This window comes from Pollicipes pollicipes, unplaced genomic scaffold (genome assembly GCF_011947565.3).
Source record: "Pollicipes pollicipes isolate AB1234 unplaced genomic scaffold, Ppol_2.1 Scaffold_7231;HRSCAF=8579_pilon_pilon_pilon, whole genome shotgun sequence".
Lineage (NCBI taxonomy): Eukaryota > Metazoa > Arthropoda > Thecostraca > Pollicipedomorpha > Pollicipedidae > Pollicipes > Pollicipes pollicipes.
Window position 1 is genome coordinate 21,145,764 of NW_023597034.1, and position 22,795 is coordinate 21,168,558.

At 57.8% G+C, this 22,795-nt stretch overlaps 1 protein-coding gene across 4 annotated transcripts; it reads right to left on the reverse strand.

The window, feature by feature from the left end:
* Positions 1-22,148, reverse strand: LOC119110454 (neprilysin-2). Of its 4 annotated transcripts, XM_037234290.1 has the most exons (15): positions 22,140-22,148; positions 18,414-18,535; positions 15,245-15,319; positions 14,259-14,504; positions 9,662-9,736; positions 9,069-9,251; positions 7,991-8,121; positions 6,746-6,883; positions 5,829-5,911; positions 5,046-5,204; positions 3,673-3,816; positions 3,182-3,447; positions 2,622-2,740; positions 2,046-2,177; positions 446-1,613 (listed from the first exon to the last, which is right to left on the reverse strand). In XM_037234290.1, exons 2-15 carry the CDS (start codon positions 18,460-18,462, stop codon positions 1,272-1,274), a joined length of 2,142 nt encoding a protein of 713 aa, XP_037090185.1. In that variant the 5' UTR covers positions 18,463-18,535; positions 22,140-22,148; the 3' UTR covers positions 446-1,271. The 4 variants fall into 4 exon arrangements, with proteins under 4 accessions (XP_037090184.1, XP_037090185.1, XP_037090183.1 ...); XM_037234289.1 differs by lacking the exon at positions 22,140-22,148 and having other exon boundaries at positions 1-580; positions 15,245-15,370; XM_037234288.1 differs by lacking the exon at positions 22,140-22,148 and having other exon boundaries at positions 15,245-15,367.
* Positions 22,149-22,795: the final 647 nt, after the last annotated feature.

Sequence of the window (22,795 nt, forward strand, 5' to 3'; positions counted from 1 at the left end):
TGCACTTCGGGAATCGGTTGTATTTCCTGTGTCGCGTTAACCTTACTTGGGTAGGCAGTACAAGTAACATTGGAAAACACTCATCTAAAACGCATCAGTCAAAGCAGCTGTCGCTGCCGTTCACAAGGTAGTATTTTCACCGGAGTCGGAGGGGCCGTGTGGGTCTGTCCGGTCGGGCCTTGTCTCGGTCCTGACCGCCGCACATCGACCAGTGAGATTCGGACAGAGCGCGGCCGGGCTGGCGGCCCTACCAGACGCGGCAGCGGTGCGGCGGGTTCATCGGCGAGCCCGGCCGGCAGCCGAAGTCGACGGCAAACTCGGCCATGTTCGAGAACGGCCCGTTGATCCGGAATCGGTTGGGCACGTGCTCGCTGTCGAGCGCCGAGTGGCGCAGGTGCTCGATCCGGTCCGCCGAGCACCAGACGTTGGCGGCCGTCACCCAGAAGAGCTGGCGGCCGGTGAGCGGCACGTCCGGCAGTCGCGGCGGCCGGCGTAACGCCGCCCGCTGGTACGCCCGGTACGCCAGCCGCACGCCGCCGTTGTCGGCGATATTCTCGTCTTGCGTCAACACGCCGTTCAGCTGCAATGAGGACGCGGCGCCGTGGACAGGAGCTCGGGTCACGGGGCTCGGGGCGCACCCGGAGCGGGCACATCCAGCACTGGCGGGGCGGCCACCATCAACCAACACGACGGTACACGGGCACGGAATCACGCATCACAGAGCTAACATACCTTTAGCATATAGAAAGAGTGTGTCTTTGCGTGCATAGGTATAACGAATATCATACAGGTCATAAAATATTTCACGGTCGATGGAAGTCAAGTGATCCAGGCAGGAAGGATCGATGGCACCGCGGGCCAGCACTGAAGGCCCAGCGCGGCGTGGGACGCGCGTGGACAAGGGAGGCTGGGCGACGCCTCGCCACTCCCGCATGGGCGGCACCGGTGCGAGCGTCGGGCGACGGACGCGGACGGCGGCGCAGGAATGATGCGGAGAGACCCAGACGGCGCGCGCAGGTCAGGTGCCGGGCGGCTCTAGTGGGAAACGAGCCCCCAAGTGCTTATCATACCAAAACACAACAGGCGTCGGTCCCGCTGGCAAGGAGCCACGCCGCCGCAGTACACCATAACAGCTGGCACTATGTACAAAGTAACAAGAATTTCAGCCCCGCTGACCGCCGGGTTGCCGAGAAGGCTGGTCGGCGGAGGCGGCTCCGGCCGCGACGCGCGGTCGGCTCCCGGGCCCGCCGGCAGCGCGACCGTGCTGCCCTCTACCAGACGGTGCACTTGTGCGCCGGGTTCATGACCGAGCCGGCCGGGCAGTTCCAGTCCTGCGAGAACTGCTCCAAGTTGCTGAACGGCACGTTGATGCGCGCGCGCGCCGGCGAATGCGAGTCGGTGAGCATCCGGTTCTTGAGCGTCTGGTCCTTCACGGTCTGGCACCAGGAGTTGGCCGACGTCAGCCAGAACATCTGCTCGCTGCTGTACTGCTGTAGCCCCGGCAGCGCCGGCTCCACGCCGTGCTCCTCCTGGTAGCGTTGGTAGGCGCGGCGCGCCTCCTTCAGACCGCCGTTGTCCGCGATGTTCTCGCCCTGCGTGATGATGCCGTTGATCTGTGGGGGCAGAGGGCGCCGGCGGGCGTCAGCACGAGCTCTACGCACGAGCAGCGGCGGCGGCGGCGAACGGCACGAGCCAGGCGGCAGGCAACGGAGCTGCACGAGTGGCCGCAGTGGCCGGCCATTCGAGGCATGGCGAGAGCAAACTGGTGCCCGCTTCTCAGGGCATGGCGAGCAAAACGGCCAGACGGCTCGGTCGGCTACTCAAGGCTGGCGAGCGAACAGCGGACGACGGCCTGCTTTCGAGGCGAGCGAGCCAACGGCAGCAGACGGCCGGCTTATCGAGGCATGACGAGCGAGAACAGCGGCACGCCAGGCGGCGCATGCGTACAACGAGCTAAGTACGAGCGAGCGCCAGTCAGGCGTCGGTCTGGCACGCCGTGCGAATGTACAGCGCCTACGCGCGCGCGGCTTCCAGTCGGTGCGTACCTTCATGTTGATCTCGGGCACGGTGTAGTTACCGTACTGGTGGATCATGCACTCAGCACCCTTCAGGAAGCGGCGCTTGGTCACCGGCTCCCACCAGTCCAGCAAGTCGCCCTTGCTGTCGAATTGCCGGCCCTGCGCGGCCCGGACGGAAGGGAGTCGGTGAGAGCATCCGGAGGAAGCACCCATCGGTATCACTCCCGTAGATGTCATCCGCAATCCTTGCCTGAACTCACACTGCCAGGGAGCATGACGAATGGCAGGGTACCGTTTAGTATCCGACATTCAGCGCACATCAGCCCAGTCGGTAGTAATCAGAAAAATATCGCAGCTCCACAAAAGAGCTTGCCGGTTTCCACGTTCAATCGTTAGTCATTTAGACTTACAAGGACGTGGCAACAGGCCAACAAGTACCAGCATGTCCGCAATGCAGCCTCAGGTTCAGCGCAGTTGCCCTATCTCCCTGTATGTCTTCCGTTGCATCCAAGTAATGAGTCGTGTCCAGTGCTGCCACACTCTGGGGTTGCGCGGTCCACACCTGCGCCCCCTTCACGGCCGCAGTCTCCACCGGCCACGCACCGTGTCATCGAAGCCGTGGGTTATCTCGTGCCCGATCACGAAGCCGATGCCGCCGTAGTTCATGTAATTGGGCCGGTCGTAGTCGTAGAAGATGCCCTGCAGGATGCCGGCCGGGAACACTGTCGGGGAGGCGGAGCCGGTCAGCGGCGCGGGAGCCGGCTCCCGCGGCTGGACGTGCGCTCAGCTGTCGTGTGAGCCGGACTCCGTGCGGGACAACTGTCGGCCGGTTAACGACCTGCCGTTGACGTCGCTATGGCGACACATTTGCACGCCTCAGCCGCTGCGTCGCTCACTCTATCTCACCCGGCAACGAGGTGTGATTTATTCACGCCGGCGCGGGTAGGAGCTGAATCATGTCTGCCCATACCCGACGGCATATCCGACGCCTGAGCCAATCAATCCCCCAACGATCCCCGAGCAACTGGGCGGCCGCGCCGCCTGAATCACATGTGGCAGTCCACGTGCGCTCGCTCAGAGCATCCACCCCTGAACCCCGGTACAAGTGTCCGTTCAGCTGTGCTCACCCCGAGCGCACACGCAGATATGGTGTCGCCACTCACTGATGCTGTTTTCGATGGGGCTGTAGTAGGCGTTGACGACGGCCGCCGACCCGTGAGTGCGCCAGTCGTTCTTGTCGATGTGCTCACGGAGCTTCTTGAAGGCGTAGTTGGTGCCGAACACGCTCATGTTGATGTTGTTCTCAAAGTAGTGCTCGTCGTCGATGTACAGGCCGTCATATACTATGGCGAGCGCCGTCTCGTTCAGGATCTCCTCCGGATACGCGATGTGATAGTTGATGGCCTTCGACTTTTCCTTGGCGCGTTCTCTGCGTGGTAATGGGTCAAGGATCAGGCACTCGAGCCGCCACCGGTGCGCCAGCGGTGGCAGGCTAGCGGGCTTTGTGCTTCGCTGTCCAGCACAGAGCAAACAGAAGCCAACATGTTTGAAAAAGCCAGTCGCCAGGCCACAGGTCAGGCACAGTGGCGGCGGTGTGTCGGTGGACAGACGTCTGAAGCCGCGATGTCCGGCCCGTGGCCACCGCCCCACTCACTTGGTCTTGTCGTCCATCCAGGTGACCTCGCCCAGCATGATGTTGAACTCCTGATGGATGTGCTCGACCATATCAAGCGCCGCCTGCCGCGCCGTCGGGTCGAAGTGGTTCCGAACGTACAGCGAGCCGACGGCTAGCGACAGGCTGCAGCACAGGTCGTCAGCCCGTCACTCACAGGTCACCGACGACGGCTAGCGACAGACTGCAGCACAGGTCGTCAGCCCGTCACTCACAGGTCACCGACGGCTAGCGACATGACTGGAGGACAGGTCGTCAGCCCGTCACTGACAGTTCACAGTTCAGTCCGTCGCTAGCCGCCATAGCGGCGGCTAGCGACAGACTGCAGCACAGGTCCTCAGCCTATCACTCACAGGTCACCGACAAATGGTGGATTGCGCTCACAGCTCACTGCTTACAGATGGGTTATCCATGCTTACAGTCCTTCGCCCACAGCTCATCAAAAACTCACCGCTGATAGCTCACCACTCATCGCCTTCACAACACCGAAACTCAACTCACTGCTCACAGTTCAGCGTCGACGGCTAACCATTACCAGCTCGGGAGTCGAGACACACGCGTCGCGCCGGCCGTCTGCGCCGTTGGGATGCAGCCGACGGGAGCACGTCTCCGGAAATATTATCTCAGAAGACGGCCGGATCGGATTACGCATTCTGAGGCCGACTACAAAGTGGCGCCGCGCGGCCAATGGTATCGCAGCGGTCGCACGCGCGCCCGCCAGTCTCGCCCGAGTCAATATTGAACGGCGGGCCGCGGCGACCGCCGGCGAATCCCGACCTGTCGGCATCCGCCGCAGAATGCAACGGAGCCTCTCGGCGACTGCAGCCTGGCAGGGAATATGTGGAAAGTGCGGCGCTGCTTGATGCTCGGGTTTGCACGCGGCCATTGGGCATGAATTTTGCATGTAAGTAGTAGTGCATTATAGGTGATCGGAACGATTTAACCCCATTGCTGATGAAAAAGGTGCGGATGAAAGCCCTGAGATCAAGATTAAAAATAGAAACCTATGAAAAATAAAATAGCCGAAAAGATTGAAATATAAAATATAAAATTAGATTATTTAAAGATTAGAGAAATATTGAAGATACCCCATTTGAAGGAACATAAACAGTCGATATTAATGGTCAATCTTATCATACCGATCATGTATCTCAAGTGTAGGTCCAGGGTTTCATTTGGTTCCATGTTAATTGCATCCTGGGATCGGATCCTGGAATCTATTTGGGGGTGCCAGGCCCATGTCTGACGGATATACTACTAATAACGGGTGAGCTCGAGTCGGTATCTTATCCCGTGCCAGTGGCCACATTTTTAATTGTCCAGTTGCCTCGTCTGCAGCCATGTTCGGTGCGTACCTGCCCATGACACCCTCGAGGCACTCCTTCCAGCGGGGCTTGCGCTGCGTCTGGCCGGTCAGCTTGGCCGAGAACTCCAGCTGCACGTCACGCGCCTCCTCCGTCAGCATTCCCACCGAACCGTACACCACACGCCACAGCATGTAGTTGGCCTGTACCCTGCGCGCGAGCAAACAGAGGAGGGTCAATACACATCGTACCACATCATACAGCTGGCCTGTACCCTGTGTGCGGGCAAACGAGAGAAGGGCCAACACAGCTCGCACCACATCACACGGCTGGCCTGGATCCTGAGCGCACGAACAGAGGCCCCAGTGTCACTAGCGGCGCAGGACACGGCAGGCTTGTAGCCATGCCCGCTCTCTTTCCCACCGCAATGTGATAGAAAACGTCCCTGCCGACCTTCATTCGCGCATCTCGATGCACTCTGCTCAAACGAAGCAGTGCAGTTGGTTTGGAGGGCATCTTAAGGCGGAGCTCCCCTGCCTGAGCGCTGGTTGCGGGGGGGGGGACCTGGCGCCAGCTGGCTGCAGAGGCGGAGGGACGCGGTGCCAGCTGGCTGCGGAGGTGTGGGACATGGCGCCAGCTGGTTGCGGAGGCGGGGCGCACGGTACCAGCTGACTGCGGAGGCGGGGGACACGGCGTCTGCTGGCTGCGGAGCCAGGAACACTGCGCCAGCTGACTGCTGAGGCGGGGGGGATGACGCCAGCTGACTGCGGAGGCTGGGGACGCTGCGCCAGCTGACTGCGGAGCCTGGGGACACGTCGCTAGCTGGCAACTCACCTCTTGGGTGTGACCTCGAGCAGAGCGGCCGCCTTCTTCACGTAGTCGGGCACGTCCACAATGACGGGCTCGTCGGCAGTGACCTGGAGATGACCGGTCACGGGCTCAGACGCACCCTCCGGCAGCGCTAGGGCGCCAAATCACCCCACTCCCAGGAAGCCAACGTTATCGCCCGGGTACCAGAAATTGATGGCAAATGGGATAACGTGCTTAACAAACGCCCATGTTTATTTGGTGTAAGCGCGTATTAAAAAGGCAAACCACATTTTCATCTAAACAACGATTGCACAGCATTAATAAAATGTGGTGCCAGTGACATCCGGTAGAATACGTTGAAATAACGCGAAGGTTTGCCAACATAACTATCACTAGATGAGGATGGGTTTTTCCAATGGCTGATCTGTGTGCAGCACCACGATGTGGCTGGGTGGCGGAATTTCCAGAAACAGCGTTGTTTAAATGTTCATATTCGTGTTTCATCTCGTGGTTTAAGTTTCATCGCAGAACGCGTTGCGAAACAACCATTTTCAGTTTGATCTAGTAGGTCGCATCGGATTACTACGCGGCTGAAAGTGTAGCGTGTAATCTAACGGTGACAAATGACCAAACCTGCGATCGCTGACGAAAAGACAATACGTCGCCAGCAACCATCTCCACTTTGCCTCTCATCAAGGGATCAACTTGCCCCACACTGACAAAATAAATTGGCATACGATGCACAATCTGAGCGTTATCAGCACCCCCAGCAATGTTTGTGGGGGTCGCCTAGCCTGTTGTGCGGCGGGACGGGACGCCCCTAGACGCCGTCCTCGGCCCGGCCGTGCCGTGGCGGGCGCCGGCGGGACGGGACGCCTCTAGACGCCGTCCTCGGCCCGGCCGTGCCGTGGCGGGCGCCGGCTGACGGGCGCACGGCATACCTGATGTCCGGCGGCGCGCAGCAGGTTGTTGACGTACGTCACCCAGGGGATGTTAGGCGCCAGCCGCGACATCTCGCCCAGCGTCATCTTGTTGTAGAGTTTGGTGATGTTGCGCCGCTCCTCGGCCGGCAGCGATATCTGGCGGCGAGACGCGTCGCAGCTCTGTCAGCCGCAGCCGGCCAAACATGACCTGTCGCGCACACCTGGGCCCGCGACGGTCATAACTTTGCCGTGGGAGCCGGCGCCGAGGCGCGCATCTGCTGCAGACGTGCTGCGTTGAACAACGGCGACGCGAGCAGCGGGCCGCCGCTGAGAGCCTCGCAAACTTCGGCCCTGCCATAGTTACAGCCGGACGGCGTAAGACAGCGGCAAACTAACGGACGGATGGGCTCCAACAATGCCGACAAATGCGTCTGTGGGGCACGCCAGCCGCCAAGACCACCTGGTGGTGTGCGGTGGTCAGGTGTGCGTCGCGGTCAGAAAAGGTCCGTAGACCACCTGGCGAAGATGTGTGTTGCGGTCAGAGGAGGTCCGTCGACCACCTGGTAAAGGCGTGCGTTGCGGTCAGAGAAGGTCCGTAGACCACCTGGCGAAGGTGTGCGTTGCGGTCAGAGAGGGTCCGTAGACCACCTGGCGAAGGTGTGCGTTGCGGTCAGATGGGGTCCGTAGACCACCTGGTGAAGATGTGCGTTGCGGTCAGATGGGGTCCGTAGACCACCTGGCGAAGGTGTGCGTTGCGGTCAGATGGGGTCCGTAGACCACCTGGCGAAGGTGTGCGTTGCGGTCAGATGGGGTCCGTAGACCACCTGACGAAGGTGTGCGTTGCGGTCAGATGGGGTCCGTGGACCACCTTTCCGAAGGTGTGCGTTCCGGTCAGAGAAGGTCCGTGGCTGGCGTGGCACGCGGGAACACGCCGCTCTACACTTGCCATTCGTTATTTATGGTATCGACAAAGTGTTGGAATGTTGGCACACGTTTGTGACCGGGGAAAATCCCGAATTCGACGGGGCAGCCGACAATATCAAAGCCCTCTAAGATCCTGTACCATGACTCAAACGATGCACTCACCCGTGAGCATAGCACGCTATTGTTTAATGCTTGGCATCCACGGTATGCCGAGCAAAGTAGTCGAGCCGGCATGCTGAGGTTGACCCGAACGCCGTCAGTTGGCGACCGCAAGACGTTTGTCAAACATCATAAATAACGCACCCAGTCCCCCTGGGCCCGCCCGACGTCGTAACTCACGTTGGCCAGCTGGATTTCAAACAGGAGGGACTCCTTCAGCTCGGAACGAGCGCGCTCCTTCTCAGCTCCCAGCATCACCGCCATGTCCACCATGTACTTGTAGTAGGCCTGGATGTCCGGGTCATCGAACCCTGCCGACGCGCGGACAGCGGTACACATGGGCTGGTCGTGAGTGGAAACGGGGCACGACAGAGCGCCCGGCTCGCCCTGGCTCGGGGTGGCTGTCGTCTTCAGCTGCCGTGGTGTGCCGCGACTGATACGGACATCGTGTCACTCGCTCGTGGTTTGTCCAGCACACTACAACTCACGTTGAGTAGATCAGTCATGAACGATGGTAAAGGTCGCCGACGAATTGCCCAAAGCAGGCAGAAGAGCACCGTTGCAACGGGAAACAGCCCCTCCCCCCCCCCCTCTCCAGAAAACAAGCTGTGCGTTGCTGGTGGTCATGTCACGTTCTCCCACCGGTAGCACCTCACTGTGGCCTTGTCCCATAAGCAGCATACCAGACGGCACTCCTTCGTATGCATGCGATCGCCTTGAGCAGAGGGTAAACACCATACGTTATGCCACCATACTGCGGTAGTACAAACCGGCCTTGCTTGTTGCAGACCCTGTTGGCCCCTCGACACACTGACCGCAGTATTCAGGGTTAATGTTACTGCCTGCAATCTGAGTGCATAATGTTCACGGACTGCCGCCGAGGAATGGCTGTGCTGGCATCTTATTCAGCCCGCTGGTAATGGCCATGTCTGCAACATGACATTCAGTAACACCTATATGTCGGCGGTAGATTTCCTGTCGAGCATTAGCACGCGATTGCTGCTCCCCTAGCCAGAGCCTCCAAGATAAGAAGCGAACCAATTTCGAGTCATGGCCTCACATCTGAGGGGCGTTTCCTTGGCGAGAGCGTGCTGTCACACCTTGACCGCGCGAAAGGCTGGCAAGATTCAGAGCCAAACGTGCCGCTGATGCAGGCAATATGTGGGCGCGCCTGGATGGCGGCGCGCCACACAGCAGCAAAGCCACCTCCCGGGACGATGTTGCCTCCCCCTCTCTAGATCCCTCTCCTCGTGCTCACCCTTGATGAGGTACTTGCGCGGAAGACCCAGCGAAGCCTGGTCGAAGTCAAGGATGCGCCAGGAGGAGTTCTTCACGTCGGTCGTAACGGAGAAGTCGAACATGTGGTCGATGGAGTAGCCGAGCGCGCGGTTGCGGTAGATGGCTCGCGTCCAGTGGAAGCCCTCTTCGTCCCACTTGTCGCCTGGCAGAGGTCCGGCGGGCGTCAGGCAGGGAGGGGAGGGGCGATATTGGAGCTCAGCTGCGCCGGGCGAGCTTCCCGAGCTTCACCGACGACACGGAGCCGGCTCGGAAGCCCCACCGCGCACCGCGGGCCGCGCGCGGCGTAACGTGATGCCACCACAAACCCGACGATGTGAGAGGCCACCTCTGTTTTCGGGCGTCGGGTCACAACGCAGCGATGACACAACAGGGCCTGCTGCGCCACCAGTTGAGCGCGACGCAGCGTCTATCCGGCGGCATACATTTCAGCGCATATTTGACGGCGGCCGATCCGTCGTGCAAAAACACGGAGGGCAGCGTGTCGCTACCGGACGGTGGGCTGCGAAGTCCCATCGATCAAAGCGTCGGCGCGAGGCGAGACCTTTCGCTGACCTTCGACCACCGGCCAGCCTTTCATCTTCTCCAGGACGTCCTGCAGCGGCTGTAGGCCTCGCTCCTCGATCCTCTCTGGGGTGGAAGCGGCGGCGTCATACACAGGCTGCGCAGACATCCCCGCGACGGATGCTCCGTACAACAAACGGTGGGACGAGACGAGGCGAGAGCTCGGTGAACGTGCCAACAACGCCGTAATATTTGTGTTCGCGCACTAGCGGTACAGCTTTCTTCAGAATGTCCGTGATCCCAAAGAGACTGAGTGACAATGACTTGAATGACTGACCGTACAGCTTTCTTTAAAATGTTCTTGATCGCGGAAACACAATGACTGACGATGATTGACTGACTGACTAACTGCCTGCCTGCCTGCCTGCCTGCCTGCCTGCCTGCCTGCCTGACTGACTGACTGACGACTGACTGACTGACTGACTGACTGACTGACTGACTGACTGACTGACTGACTGACTGACTGACTCATTGACTGACTGACTGACTGACTGACTGACTGACTCTGACAATGGGAGTGCTGATGGCAATGCATTCAGGTTCACCGTGTAACTCCGACTTTCATACACAGTGGCGTACTTTCAAGCTGTAACATATACATCACAAAAGCACGAGGCTGGATGCCCCCCCCCCCCCCTCCCATCCCTATCACTCCACGTGGCCGGTGATTCCACGTGTGGCGACCAGCCCCGAGCTGGGCAAGTGAAGGTGGCTTTCGAGGTCCCACCGCCGCCACGGCGTCACGCCTTTCTCCTCTCACCAGCTTCCTCCCGGAGCGCCACGAGCCGACGGGCTCGCCGCAGGTTGGGAAACGCTGGGAACGGGCGAGCCCGACAGCGGATTCGACGCATTGACGTGGGCGCGCGGCCGGGTCCCGCGCCGCCGCAGCAGCACGCTTGCATGCCAGCAACAGGGGCTGCCTAATAAGTGGTCTCCAAATATTGATCCGACAAAGGATGCGCATAATGAAAGCAGATCGTGCCACCTGTGTTAGTCCCACCACATGCGACCTCGGTCTATCCACTGGCAGGATGCATCCCAAGAGCCTCCACGGTAAGCCTCCAAGTGCTTGCTGCAAACGTGCGGCAGCGGCACTCAATAGCTCATTTTTAACGCATAGGAGTTGCGGCAGCTTCTTTGGTTTGAGTGGTGTCCCTTTTTGCTTGGTGCCACTTAACGAAATCACTGAATCTGGACACCCGTTTTGGTAGTGATCCAGTGCTACGCAGCTTTCTCTGTATGACTCACAATATAGTGTTCTGAGTTCAGCAGCTAGATGTAAAACAGTTTGAGAGCCATAGCACGTATAAACCGACCAAGGGCGACGTGACCGCAAGGACTGCGTTAATTCAGCACGATGGCCGACCTGCCGCCGTCAGCCACGTTATTATCGAGATTCAGCACACTTCCGAATGCAAAGCGCCGGCTCGGCGCCCTTCACTGCGTCATGCACGGCGACCGTGAGGCCCGTTGCACCGCTGTAGGCGACCCGGCGGCGCGCAGTGCCAGCGATGAAACTCCACCACAAATGTAACTCGACCACGGGGGCGTCGCTCCGGCCGACGGCGGGCAGCCGCAGCCGCGCTGCACCGGTCGTCGCGGACGCCCCGCGCCCCAGAAGCTGTAACCCCCGAGACCCGAGCGGCGGTCGGCCCGACGACGCCGCGCCGCGCCGGTCGTCGCGGACGCCCCGCGCCCCAGAAGCTGTAACCCCCGAGACCCGAGCGGCGGTCGGCCCGACGACGCCGCGCCGCGCCGGTCGTCGCGGACGCCCCGCGCCCCAGAAGCTGTAACCCCCGAGACCCGAGCGGCGGTCGGCCCGACGACGCCGCGCCGCACCGGTCGTCGCGGACGCCCCGCGCCCCAGAAGCTGTAACCCCCGGGACCCGAGCGGCGGTCAGCCGACCACGCCGCGCCGCACCGGTCGTCGCGGACGCCCCGCGCCCCAGAAGCTGTAACCCCCGGGACCCGAGCGGCGGTCGGCCCGACCACGCCGCACCGCCCGATGCATCGACACGCTCCTCTGACGCAGCGACCTTGACGTCGACATCCAGCGCGATCAACGCTCTCAGTCATTACTGCAGACGCCCGTCGACGCCGACAGCACATCCCGGGGCTTTGTGGTTCCCGGTACTACGCGCAGTTGAAGGCGGCCATCACCGGCGTCTGAGTGTGCTCCGCGGCAGTTGGGCAGACCCCTGCGAGGTCCGAGTGGCCTGGGCGCAGCGCCTCTCGGCCGTACCCCGGTCACCTGTCCCCTGCCCAGCAACCAACATGAGCAGTCAGTCCACGCTCGACGATCTGTGAGGCTCAAGCCGCTAGCCGGTTCAATTTCATGGTGTCGAAAGGTCGGCGGCGGACTCCGTGACCCACCGATGAAGACCCCAGAAGGGTGGTCATCACGACCAGGTAACGTCGCGGCTGGGATGAGCTGGGCCGGCGGTCCAGCGGTAATGGGGTGGGCTGGATAAGTGTTCAAGTATGTGTGGTGGTGGCTAGACGCAGTCTGTCTGTGTTCAGTTCGGTCGCCTCTGATACTGACTCAAGTCCAACAGAGCCTGTGGTGGACTGGGCAGCCGGTCAGTCGTATGTGGCGTAGACTGCATAGCCCTGCCGGCATTTGTAACAGCTGTGTCAGCCTATCCGCTGGGCGACAGCTACTCAGATACTCGCGAGGCACCGCAGACATGCAGCCTGGCCAGCGGCCAGTACTCGCCTACGCTATCCTCTGAAATCCCGACACACCCAGCGACCTCCCGCCGCGGGCAGCAGGCGCAGGCGCCTCGGCATAGTGCGTCGCCACCGGCGCTCCCGTCCCGCGGAGCCGCGTAAAAGCGTTCCATGCCGCTAGGCTCGCGTGTGAGCGGCGCGTTTGTTATCCTTCCCAGAGGACCGGAATCACGTAGTTGTTGATCTGTTCCTGAGACTGCATGCTGCCTGCAGGGCACAGACGAAACCCACAGCGCCTCGTAGGACGCTGAACTCTCCATCTCTGCACTGAAGTCTCAATCTGCACCACTACAGCGGCCACTGGCTCCGGACACGCCCTGCCTCGGCCTGGCAGCCGGCCGGCGGTACCGGATGTGGACGCACTGCCAGCACGCGGCGGAAATGATGCGGCGGCTCGGCACAGTGGGCGCGCTATGCTCGAATTCCGGCCGACTGCGACGCAGTTAACACGGCCTGGGGGGACCTGGCGCGCGAGGTGATGGCAACACTGGGGCCCGGTCAGCCCGCAGTGAGTCCTCCAGCTGAGAAAGACGGCACCACCAAACCCTCCGGCCGAAAAAGACAGCGTTGCCGGGTCCTCGAGGCGAGGTAGACGGCACCAACAAACCCTCGGAGGAAGATGGCGCCAACGAGTCCTCGAGGCGAGCAGGCCGCACCGCCTAGCCCTCGGCCGAGGAACACGGCGCCACAGAGTCCTCCAGGCGAGACAGACCGCACCGCCTAACCCTCGGCCGAGGAACACGGCGCCACAGAGTCCTCCAGGCGAGACATACAGCATCAGCGAGCCGTCTTCCCGGTACAGGCGGAACGGAGTGCCCGGGCCCGGGACGACACCATCGAGAGCCCTTGGGCTACCGACTGCAGTGCAACGCCGGCATCCGCTCACTACAGACCATCCAGTGACGTAAGTGACTCCTCGGCGGCCCGACTTCTAGTCTGGATGCAATATAACTCATAAACACTGGCCAGCTGACCTCATAGAGGCCCACGCGTCACGCGGCACGGCGCAGTTAAGCGTCATAGGTCGCGACAAAGTTTTTCGCCGTTACTCTCGGCTCCATCGGCTCCGAAATCAACACGGATTTGTTGACACGCGGCGTTTGAACGGAATCGGCTGCGAGGCGCGAGTGACTGGGGTTTCCAAGTCCTTTCACTTTCATCCGAGCGGCCGGAGAGAGCTGCAGAGCGGCGAGAAACGCTCTCAGCGACTCACGCGCCGGCGAGCTCAATGCATAGAACCGAACGCAGAAAGACGCGACTTCGTGACAAGAAAGACAAGGGTGAAATCCCGTGATGACCTTGTACACCCGAAGGTTGTTCGCCTCTGGCATGACTAGCTGTTTTATTGTTGTTTTCTTGTCGATCGGGAGCAAACAATCGTCTGGCCTTTGACAGGAAACGACTGACAGCATGAGCAATGCACATGTGACTCCGAGTAACTGCACGTGCCTCCTGATGTGTCTGTGCTGGCGCCAGAGAACGATAACCTTACTCGGCTATCATCATTCTCAGACCAATATCCCGGATGAGCCTAGAATCAGTCGCACCATTCGGAGCCGTACCGCCCGAGTGGTTTTTTCTTATCATGCTATCTGCGCAGCGCCATGTTTCTCAGTTCTGCCCGAACAGTGCCCGCCTCTGCCACACTCGAGCATGCCGACCAATGTGACCGCGACACCAAACTCCAGTCTGGGCTCGCACTATCCGGGGCTGCATGGCCAGATTGATTTTCTCGCCATGCCGCGTGCACGAGGCGGCCCGCTTTTCAACTCCGCCCCAACCACCACGTCTGGCCCAACCGTCAGGTGTTAACATCCGGGCTGGGCCTGTGGCCGCTCGCACCGCTCGGGGCCCTGACCTTTCTCCTTGCAGCTGACGTAGAGGTTTTTGATGAGCTTGGTCGCCTCGGGCTCGTCCTCGGCCACAGGCGCCTCCACCAGCTTCCGCATCTTGTTCTTCAGCGCGTCGGCGACGACCGTGAACTGCGAGATCGACGTCTTCTCGTCCGGGATAACTGTGCTCTTGAGGAACGACCCGCAGGCGAACTCGTAAAAGTCATCGCACGGATTCACGCTGGTGTCCATGTTGGTCATGATGGTGTACGCTGTAAAAGACAGTGATTGCGTTAAAGCGGCCTCTGTGGTGCTCTAGTTATCAACCCAACGGAGCGGCCGACGACGCATGGTGGACCGTATGGGTGATGGCGGCTTTGGAACTATATCCTTCCACACAGCCCCGGTTTCGCCATAGACGAACTCAGTGAAAAGTGGCTGAAAGCGTGCTAATGAAACGACCATGGCAGATTGGAAGCCGACCGGACCCCACTTTGCGGCAATTATCCACCTCACTTTAACGTGAGCCCGCTTGTAGAGAACCATTATCGGGAAATATTTGACAAGCCATCTCGGATCATTTATCAGGCACTTTCATCAAACATCAACCTTTTTCAAAAACGGTTTCCGAATCATATACAACCGTTGATGGTGTCGATGAATGGGAACCGAACGCAGATTGTATGATGTTCTAGTGTCCGTGCTGCACCCCTACGTAAGCACCCTTACCTAGAGAACTACAAGCGAACAATTATCCGCTCGCCTAACAAAATAAAGCCGAGATATTTTGCCGGCATTCTCTGACGTACAACAGACAATGGAACTGCCAGCGCACGCATCGGACCAGCGGTTTTCGCGCCTGCGTTGGGCCGACTGATCACCATCGGGGTCCTCCGCTGAGTGCCTTCTCGCCGCTGACAGGGCCCGGACGCCGACCCGACTCGGCCGGCCCCCGGCAGCGCCGGCACGCCTCTGGGCGCCAGCAGCGGACCACACCACCGCCCGCGCTCACCTGCCTGAACGCAGCCCTTGGTGAAGCAGATGTCCTCGATGTGGTGCCGCGGACCGGCAGCCTGCGAATTCTGTGCTGCGGAGATAGAGCGTCGCTCTATCAGGTGCTCCGAGCTACCTGTACCTGCTGAGGGGCGTAGGAGGAGGAGAGAAGAGGAGAAAGAGAGAACGAGAGAGCAGGAGTTAGTGCAGGGTCGAGTGCAGGTGCAAACATTGCGGACGTCTGCACATCTCGTCGCCGCGCGTCGTGTGACTATCCCGTCCGTCAGAACGTCAGCTGTCTGCGGCATACACAATCAGACCGGCCTTCTTCAGATATGGCCGCCTCTCTGCAACGCTATCATACGTGCCGCCCCTCACGATCACAGAGTAGTGGCAAGCTCTCGGAGTACGTCGATAAGAACTATGTGAACATGACGCTGGGGTGGTCTCTCGCAAGCAAAGCTGGCCCTGGCAGCGATAAAAAGGCAGCCGCCTTCAAGATATTTAGGTCACCACAAGGCAAAAGTGGGCCTTCCAACTGTTTGTAAACCAGGACGTCTGAGGTCACGGCCAACAAAGCTACCGGCCATATACTGTCGTGTGACTGAAGGGAAGTTGAGATGGTGTACATTCAAGCTCAAGCTTTGAGTACGATCGTTAACTCGTCTCCCCAACTGAATTTGCGCAATGCGCAGCTGGCAGACATGCCAGGCTTCGCAGGAAATGTTTTGAGCATATGCTGGGGCTCCAGTTCCATTCATCGGGGTTTCCCGACGCTTCTGAGCCTCTTCCGAGTCAGTTCGCTGCTTTGGCGTGGTGCTAAGAGCCAGGGGCGCGGCGGAACAGCCAGGCGAATAGTCAAGTCAAGAAGTCCGTTACAGGGTGCTGACCTCGAGGTCACTACCTGTGCCGGGCCGTGCGAGGTAGGGGTCACCGACACCGCCAACAGAGGTCAGAGGCGCATGCGGAAGACGAGGGCCACAGACGGGGTGTAAAGAACAGCGCTAGTCTACACCGACCGGTTCCCGGCAGTCGCGTGTTCCATGTCGGCCGATCTGGGTCACTGGCGCGGCCCGTCGCGGCCGGACCGGCGTTCGCAGCCCGCGGCTACGCCGCCCGTCCGTCGCGACCCACGCGCCGGCACTCAGAAGCGGGGAGAGCTTCGCAAGCGTCCACCGAGGCTGTCTGACAGCAGAAGCCCGGAGGCTGCCCGCGGCATGTGCGACCTTATGACCTTAAGACCTCATGCGAGGCCACAGTTTGGAGTTTGTTCGTGCGCGCGCGATGTTTTTGGGTGGCGGCATCCGTGACCAGTCGAGGCCTACAACAATGCCTCATTCTGATCAACGATAAAAACCATTCGCTGCGCAAGAACCGGAAGGCCAAACAATGCGATGGTGGCATAGCAGCAACAATTTGCGCATCTGAAACGTGTCACATTTTGAAACGACCGGCGAATGGCTCACCATGCGCGGCACTGGGAGAATCGTAAGTGGCGCGCTTTGCGCGCCGGTCAAGCCTCAGTCGGATGACGCATTGCGAAGGTCTCTTGGTCCAAAGTCTGTCACACCAACACCAAACGTGCAGGAAATGTGCAGTGTACATTAGGGACATCACTGCGAGAGAGAGTGAGAGAGAGAGAGAGCGGATGGACAGACGCCCCTCAACACAAGATATTAGCCATGTTGTAGCACTTCACACGAATAGGACATCGAGGCGATACCGAATTATATTGAAGGGTAATCCTATGTTCCAAAGGAAGGCTCACAGTTCTTTTAGTGCAGCAAGACTTGACTTAACTGCCTAAAATGAACTGAGAACCAGCTTTCAGGATACTGAGAGTGTTTCCCGGTAAAACGATAGGCGCAGCAAGAACAGGTTCAGCATCAACAAACAAAAGTGTACGAATTCGCACCTTCAGATAACGGCAATATGATTAACCATGAAATTAGCAGTTAAAATATGCGCTGGACAAACAAAGATTATAACCAACTTAGCTTAATTAATTTCATACATGATTCACTTTGGCTTTCCGGGACATTTGTTTACATATTGCTCAGACCATAAAAGAAACAATTAACGCGATATGTTTATCCCTCTCTACTTGGCTCAGCGCTTCAATATGTCTAAAATTTTGAATAACAGTCTCACAGCTAGTCCTCGATATCCTATTAAACTCACACAAAAAGTAATAAAAAATTGACAGGTAAGTGAAACAAGACATCTTATTGCACTTTTGGCATGCCCCGCGTATAGAAAAGACGCTTGAACCATGATCCTCGTACCGTTTGCCATTATATACAGTGGAAAAGTGGTTGCTATACACAGCATACAATTCCAGTACGCGATCCTTCCCACTACTAGTTGACTACTCGACTGAGCTCAGGACAGAACATTTGCCGGTAGGATATCCGTTGTGTAGATAAGTGGTGAACTGAGATTCTGCAATAAGATAAGTGGTGATCCTACTGAGATTCCGACTGGGTACTCTGATAAGTAAGTGCCGCCAAAATTTTCAGCTCCGTAGGCGTAACGCTTCCGTATACTCCAGGCAAGTTACCCTAATTGGTTTGGAGGGATAGCCAAGACCCAAGCGTGCGTACAAGTAAGGTAATGCGTGATTTCGGCGCAAATTTTATCCTTATCTGGCCTACAAATTTTTTCCAACTAAGATGAGCCACGTGATTTCACATTTAAACGTCCGCAGTGCTCACCTGCTTTCACTATGAACATGCGCAGAATTCACCACCCATTGATCGCTGGCTAGTCATCGACTAAAGCGTACCACATGGTGAACTGAAAACTAATCCCCGGAGACCTTGAAATTGGTGCGGCTTTGGCGAGGATAATGCTCCAAGTATCTTTCCCTAAGAAAGAATACTTCCACAAAGACGCATTCCAACGCATCATAATGCACAGCATCTGCCTTTTTCGCCAGGCATTCCCTCACGAAAGTTCCTCCAAAAACGGCCAACTGAAATAGTCAGCAAAAACACTCAAAATTGCGATAGTAATCGACAAGAATGCCATCACCGTATCAGCACGACGTTTCATGGAAAGATTAGTGGGCAAAAAGACGATGCGAAGTGTTTGTGGTCAATGCTGCTGGGAGGGAAGGAGAGCTGGGTGAAGCCGGAGGAGGGTGCGCGGATCTGGCGGCAACCGGCGCCGCCAGCCCCGTCACTCACGCGCCGAGACGGCCACCAGCAGAACGGCCACGGCCAGACCAACGGCCATCAGGCCCAGCACCGTGGCCAGCAGCGCCAGCCGTCTCTCCAGGCCGGAGCGGCGAGCCCACCATGTCCCCGACCTGGCGGTGCGAGCCAACTCAGTCAGCGCCGGGCGACGCGGGACAGCATGCACTGCACAGTTCAGGGCAGGTCACGCGCGGTTAGCAATGATCTTAACGGGTCAACACGGGTCGGCACGGACCCCCACAGGTCAGAACAGGTTAGCGCCGGGCGACACAGAATAGTGCGTACTGCACATGCCAGGACGGGTTCCGCGCGGGCCACCACAGGTCCTTATGGGTCAACCCGAGTCGGTGCGGGTCAGCACGGACCAATACGAGTCAGCAATGGTATACACATGCCTGCAGATACTTAGACAGGGTAAAACGGGCATCGCACACCGAAAAACTCTGCATGACCCATATATACCAGCAAGAAATGGTCAACGTGAGCTTGACCATGAAAGGGTTTGCTCAGCTCACTCCACATCGCTCCAGCTCACCACAAATTAAGCAGATTACCGCCGTTTAGCACACTTTAACATGCAGTCGACGGGCTGCAGTGTTCCCGAATGCGTTGCGACATGAAGTTAAATACTTTAAATGGACAAAAAAAATATTTCACACGCCAGGCTGAGGGGCCGATACTGATTGCAGTTTTGCAAATGTTCGCAGCGACGGCACTCCTCTGGTGACTTATCCACACGTGGTAAGAGACAGCAGGAAGCTGTCACTTCAATAGTGACCAACACAGACGCGGCTTCACCAAAGAAGGTGCTATTCTATTTGTAGGTAGACGTATCTACATTGCAATTCGAATATTCATATTAAGAATACATAGGCGAAACGTTCAATGGCAAGTATGTTATCCAATGTTAGCCGTGAAAACCCGAATAATGCCACGGAATAAGGTTAAGAAAAGGGGGGACTGTAAACTGGGTGAGGACTGTAAACTGGGTGGAATGCCACGAAGCCGGCGTATTCTAACCTCCAGAATATGATTCTAAAATGCGCTGAACACAAAGACATCACGAGGTGAATGCACCAGCACGCCTCCGTGATTTTAGCAATTAAGTCTGCACGATTATAGCCTACTGGTTTAGTGAGAATAGCAATTGTATGAGCATGCCATTGAAATTATCATGTTTCGTGGAGACTCAAACCAGCCAACTACATATGTTTATGTCATGATTAGGTTGCATCCCTATGTAGCTCGAAGTCACCGTCACTTACTGTGCATGCTTCCTAGCTCACACAAAAGAGTGAACAGATTACAAAATGATGATCGGCAAGGTCTCTGTTTAAATTGGGTGATAAATGCGTCAGTGGTTCTGCAGTGTATCCTGGTTATATATTATATTAATGCCGTGACATGGTAGCCGCATCGGCTGAGGTCCATACTCTATGACCCCCCCCCCCCCCCCCCCTCCTCTAGTCAAGCGTCGTGTGCCGTCACACGAGGTAAAAAAATCAACTAATCTGATAAATCGAACCAATCCAATAGATGATTGACATCTAGCAGACGGCAGACGGGGAAGCAATATGTCGGTTTGCTGCCAGCCAGGAAATAGCGTTAAAGCCTGGGAGCTCGACAATGCACTCTCCCAGGCGGCATGGTGACATAAATGAGAGCTCATCGTAGTATTCCTAGGAAGTCTTGAGTTGAAAACACCTATACACGTCACGTGTTGTAAAAACACAAAGTCCTAAACACACGTCACGCGTTGTAAAAACACGAAATCCTAAACACACGTCACGTGTTATGGAAACAGGACACAAGCGCAGATCATATTCCTAGCTCGACACACGTTAGCAGCGTGAGCAGCACCGCGAACATTGATGGAGTGGCGTACACTCGCCGCTTGTGCCAACTTCGTCGCACGCAGGTCGTAACGAGCATACAATGTTGAGTTTCAGAATAACAGGCGAATGCCGTGCCTTCAACGCCACGGCTCCTGTTGTAGCACAAACTGCCACTGTTGCGGCGTAATTGGAGATGATCTGCGTGGTCTGGTATTTCCGTGTTTTTTTTACTGAAGCGCGCGATTTCCATGGATTCATATCTAAGCCAGTTTATTGTTTGGGCTCACGATGTCATTCGCTTGACGTGCCTGCCACCAACTGACAGTCCGTCGGCGTTGAAATGCAAGGCAGGTGCCAGGCCTTATGTCACTCAATCATACGCAGGAACTAAAGCATCAATGTGTTGGACGGACGGTGTGGGCGGAATGCCACTCATCATGAAAGGAGGCAGCTTTAACTCACTTGTTAATGAGCCAATGAACTAGTTCCGAAACGACAAAACACGACGAGGTTGTCAGCCATCCCTGTGGCACATAAGGCCTCACGGCATTTCACCCGACGTCGAGAGCGCCGCTGCTGTTGCGCCAGCTGGCGCGCTGCTGCGCCGCGCGGGCACGCGCCGTGCTCACTGAACTGCTGACGCGGGCACGGTAGCCAGGGAGCCTCATTCAAACATTGCGGCAACTCATCATCGAATGTTGCATGGCATGATAGCCATAAAGCATTTTCTCAGCTGGTTACATCTATCACGGTCGTGATAGGTGTAACCAGCGGAGGTGCCACCAAATTTTGATTGGGGACGAGGGCGTACAACTATTACGACACTTTAATAAAAGGGTTTCGCAAGTGATTATTGCTATGTAAATTTCTCATGTCTTGAGCTGGGTCATCGCAAGACATGGGGCGCGGGAACCGGGATGGGGGCAGGGCTAACACCCACAAGTTTCCGAAAATTCAACATTGGCCCTTTAGGCGTTGACTGGAAAAATAATCCGAATGGGTATCTTCCTTTCGCCTTCCCAACGTGCACGGGCGCCGGTGTGCAGACAGTTTAGAGGAAAATAGACGAGCGGTCTTTTAGAGTCCTAGAAGCATCAAACTAGATCTGTAGCAATGTAATCCCACCGATGTGAGGTAACTTCATTATGGTAAAATCTGGGAAGATGGGCCCCTACGTGAAGATCTGCGTGAAGAATACATTTGTCCTGCAAGAGAGTCGATAGGAAAGGAGGACTGTCCTCCCTATCGAGCGATGAAGAGGCCGCGTTTCCCTTGCCCCAACCCTTCGCCCCCACCCACCCATCCCTCCCCCCCCCCACCCCTTGGTGGCGCCGCCACTGAATGTTATGCATGCAAAGGCAATTTGAAACATTGCCCTAGGCGAGAAACATCCATCCTGCATGCAAGAAGGGCAAGCTGTCGGTTGCCATTTTGGCGATGACTTAGCGCTCACGAGCCCCAAAGTAAGGGCAGGAGTTTCGGTTTGTCCAGGATACGGACCCTATATGTTAAACTCCCCAATGAGATCGGAGTCCTGTGTGCACCTCATTTCAAAGGCGAACTGGATGGTTCGTTAGTATATGCTGTGAATATCTATGCAGGTGTGCGATTCGGGGTCCATGTTCAGGGCTATCACCAGACCGCAACGTTTCACGGTATGCAATACAAATGGTTTCATTTGACTGAATGAGTTCGGTAGAAATCGCAGCTAGTTTAAGGCCACTAAACCACCCAAGGTCACAAGGCAGGATACCGGTGCTAGTTACTACACAAGGTGCAAAAAGAACACTGGTCTGTGGCAGCACGATGCAGTCGGCGGTTTTACCACTGCAACCTTCGCTTCAGTTGTACCGGCTTAAGAGTCATGTTTGAGTGTGCTCACGGATAACATCGTGTGAGCACGCGATGCGTTATCAAGCTCCAGGAGTGCTGCAATACGGCCATGCCGCTGCTCGTCAACGACCGAGCAGGCTGCCTGCTTTGGCTGTTGTCCTCCGGTGGCTCCATCGGGAGCCGTCGTCCATCTGGGGCTCCAATCAACGCCGGCAGCCACGCAACCGCTCCCGTCCCGTCGCGCGGACCCTCCGATCGTCACAACCGCCACTTGTTCGGTCACGTGACTGACCGTGGCCGTCAATGAGCCGTACACAGCCTGCGGGCGCGGCTGGCGGCGTCCCGGCCGGCCGGTCGCGGTCGGACGCCCCCCTCCCGCGGTCCCAGCCCGGCCCGGTGGCACGACTCGTCCCTGGCACCAGCATCACGTTTGCCAGCTCGGCCGCGGCGTCACGCTCTCCCCGGGGCAACCCCCGCCGGCACATGATCAGTCCAACGATTTGTTTGGAGAGAGAGGGGAAGACGGATGTATAGATGTACGTCACGGGCGGCGCGCGGCTGCCCGCCGGCCGGGCGCTGACGCGTGCGGTCGGGCCGCGCGCCATTGCGCCAGCCGGGGCAGCCGCAGGAGGCAGGGGCGGGTCCAGCGGGACTTGTGAGTGGGGTCTCGCGATCGCAGGGATCGGGCGTTTGAGACACGCTCAG

Bases quoted from the DNA above. Each gene is read 5' to 3' on its own strand.
- LOC119110454 (XM_037234287.1), bottom strand. From the start codon at position 18,462: ATGGCCGTTGGTCTGGCCGTGGCCGTTCTGCTGGTGGCCGTCTCGGCG. The intron at 15,371-18,413 runs GTGAGTGACGGG...TACGCCCCTCAG, and splicing joins GCTGGTGGCCGTCTCGGCGC to CAGGTACAGGTAGCTCGGAG. The intron at 5,205-5,828 runs GTGAGTTGCCAG...GCTCGCGCGCAG, and splicing joins CTCGAGGTCACACCCAAGAG to GGTACAGGCCAACTACATGC.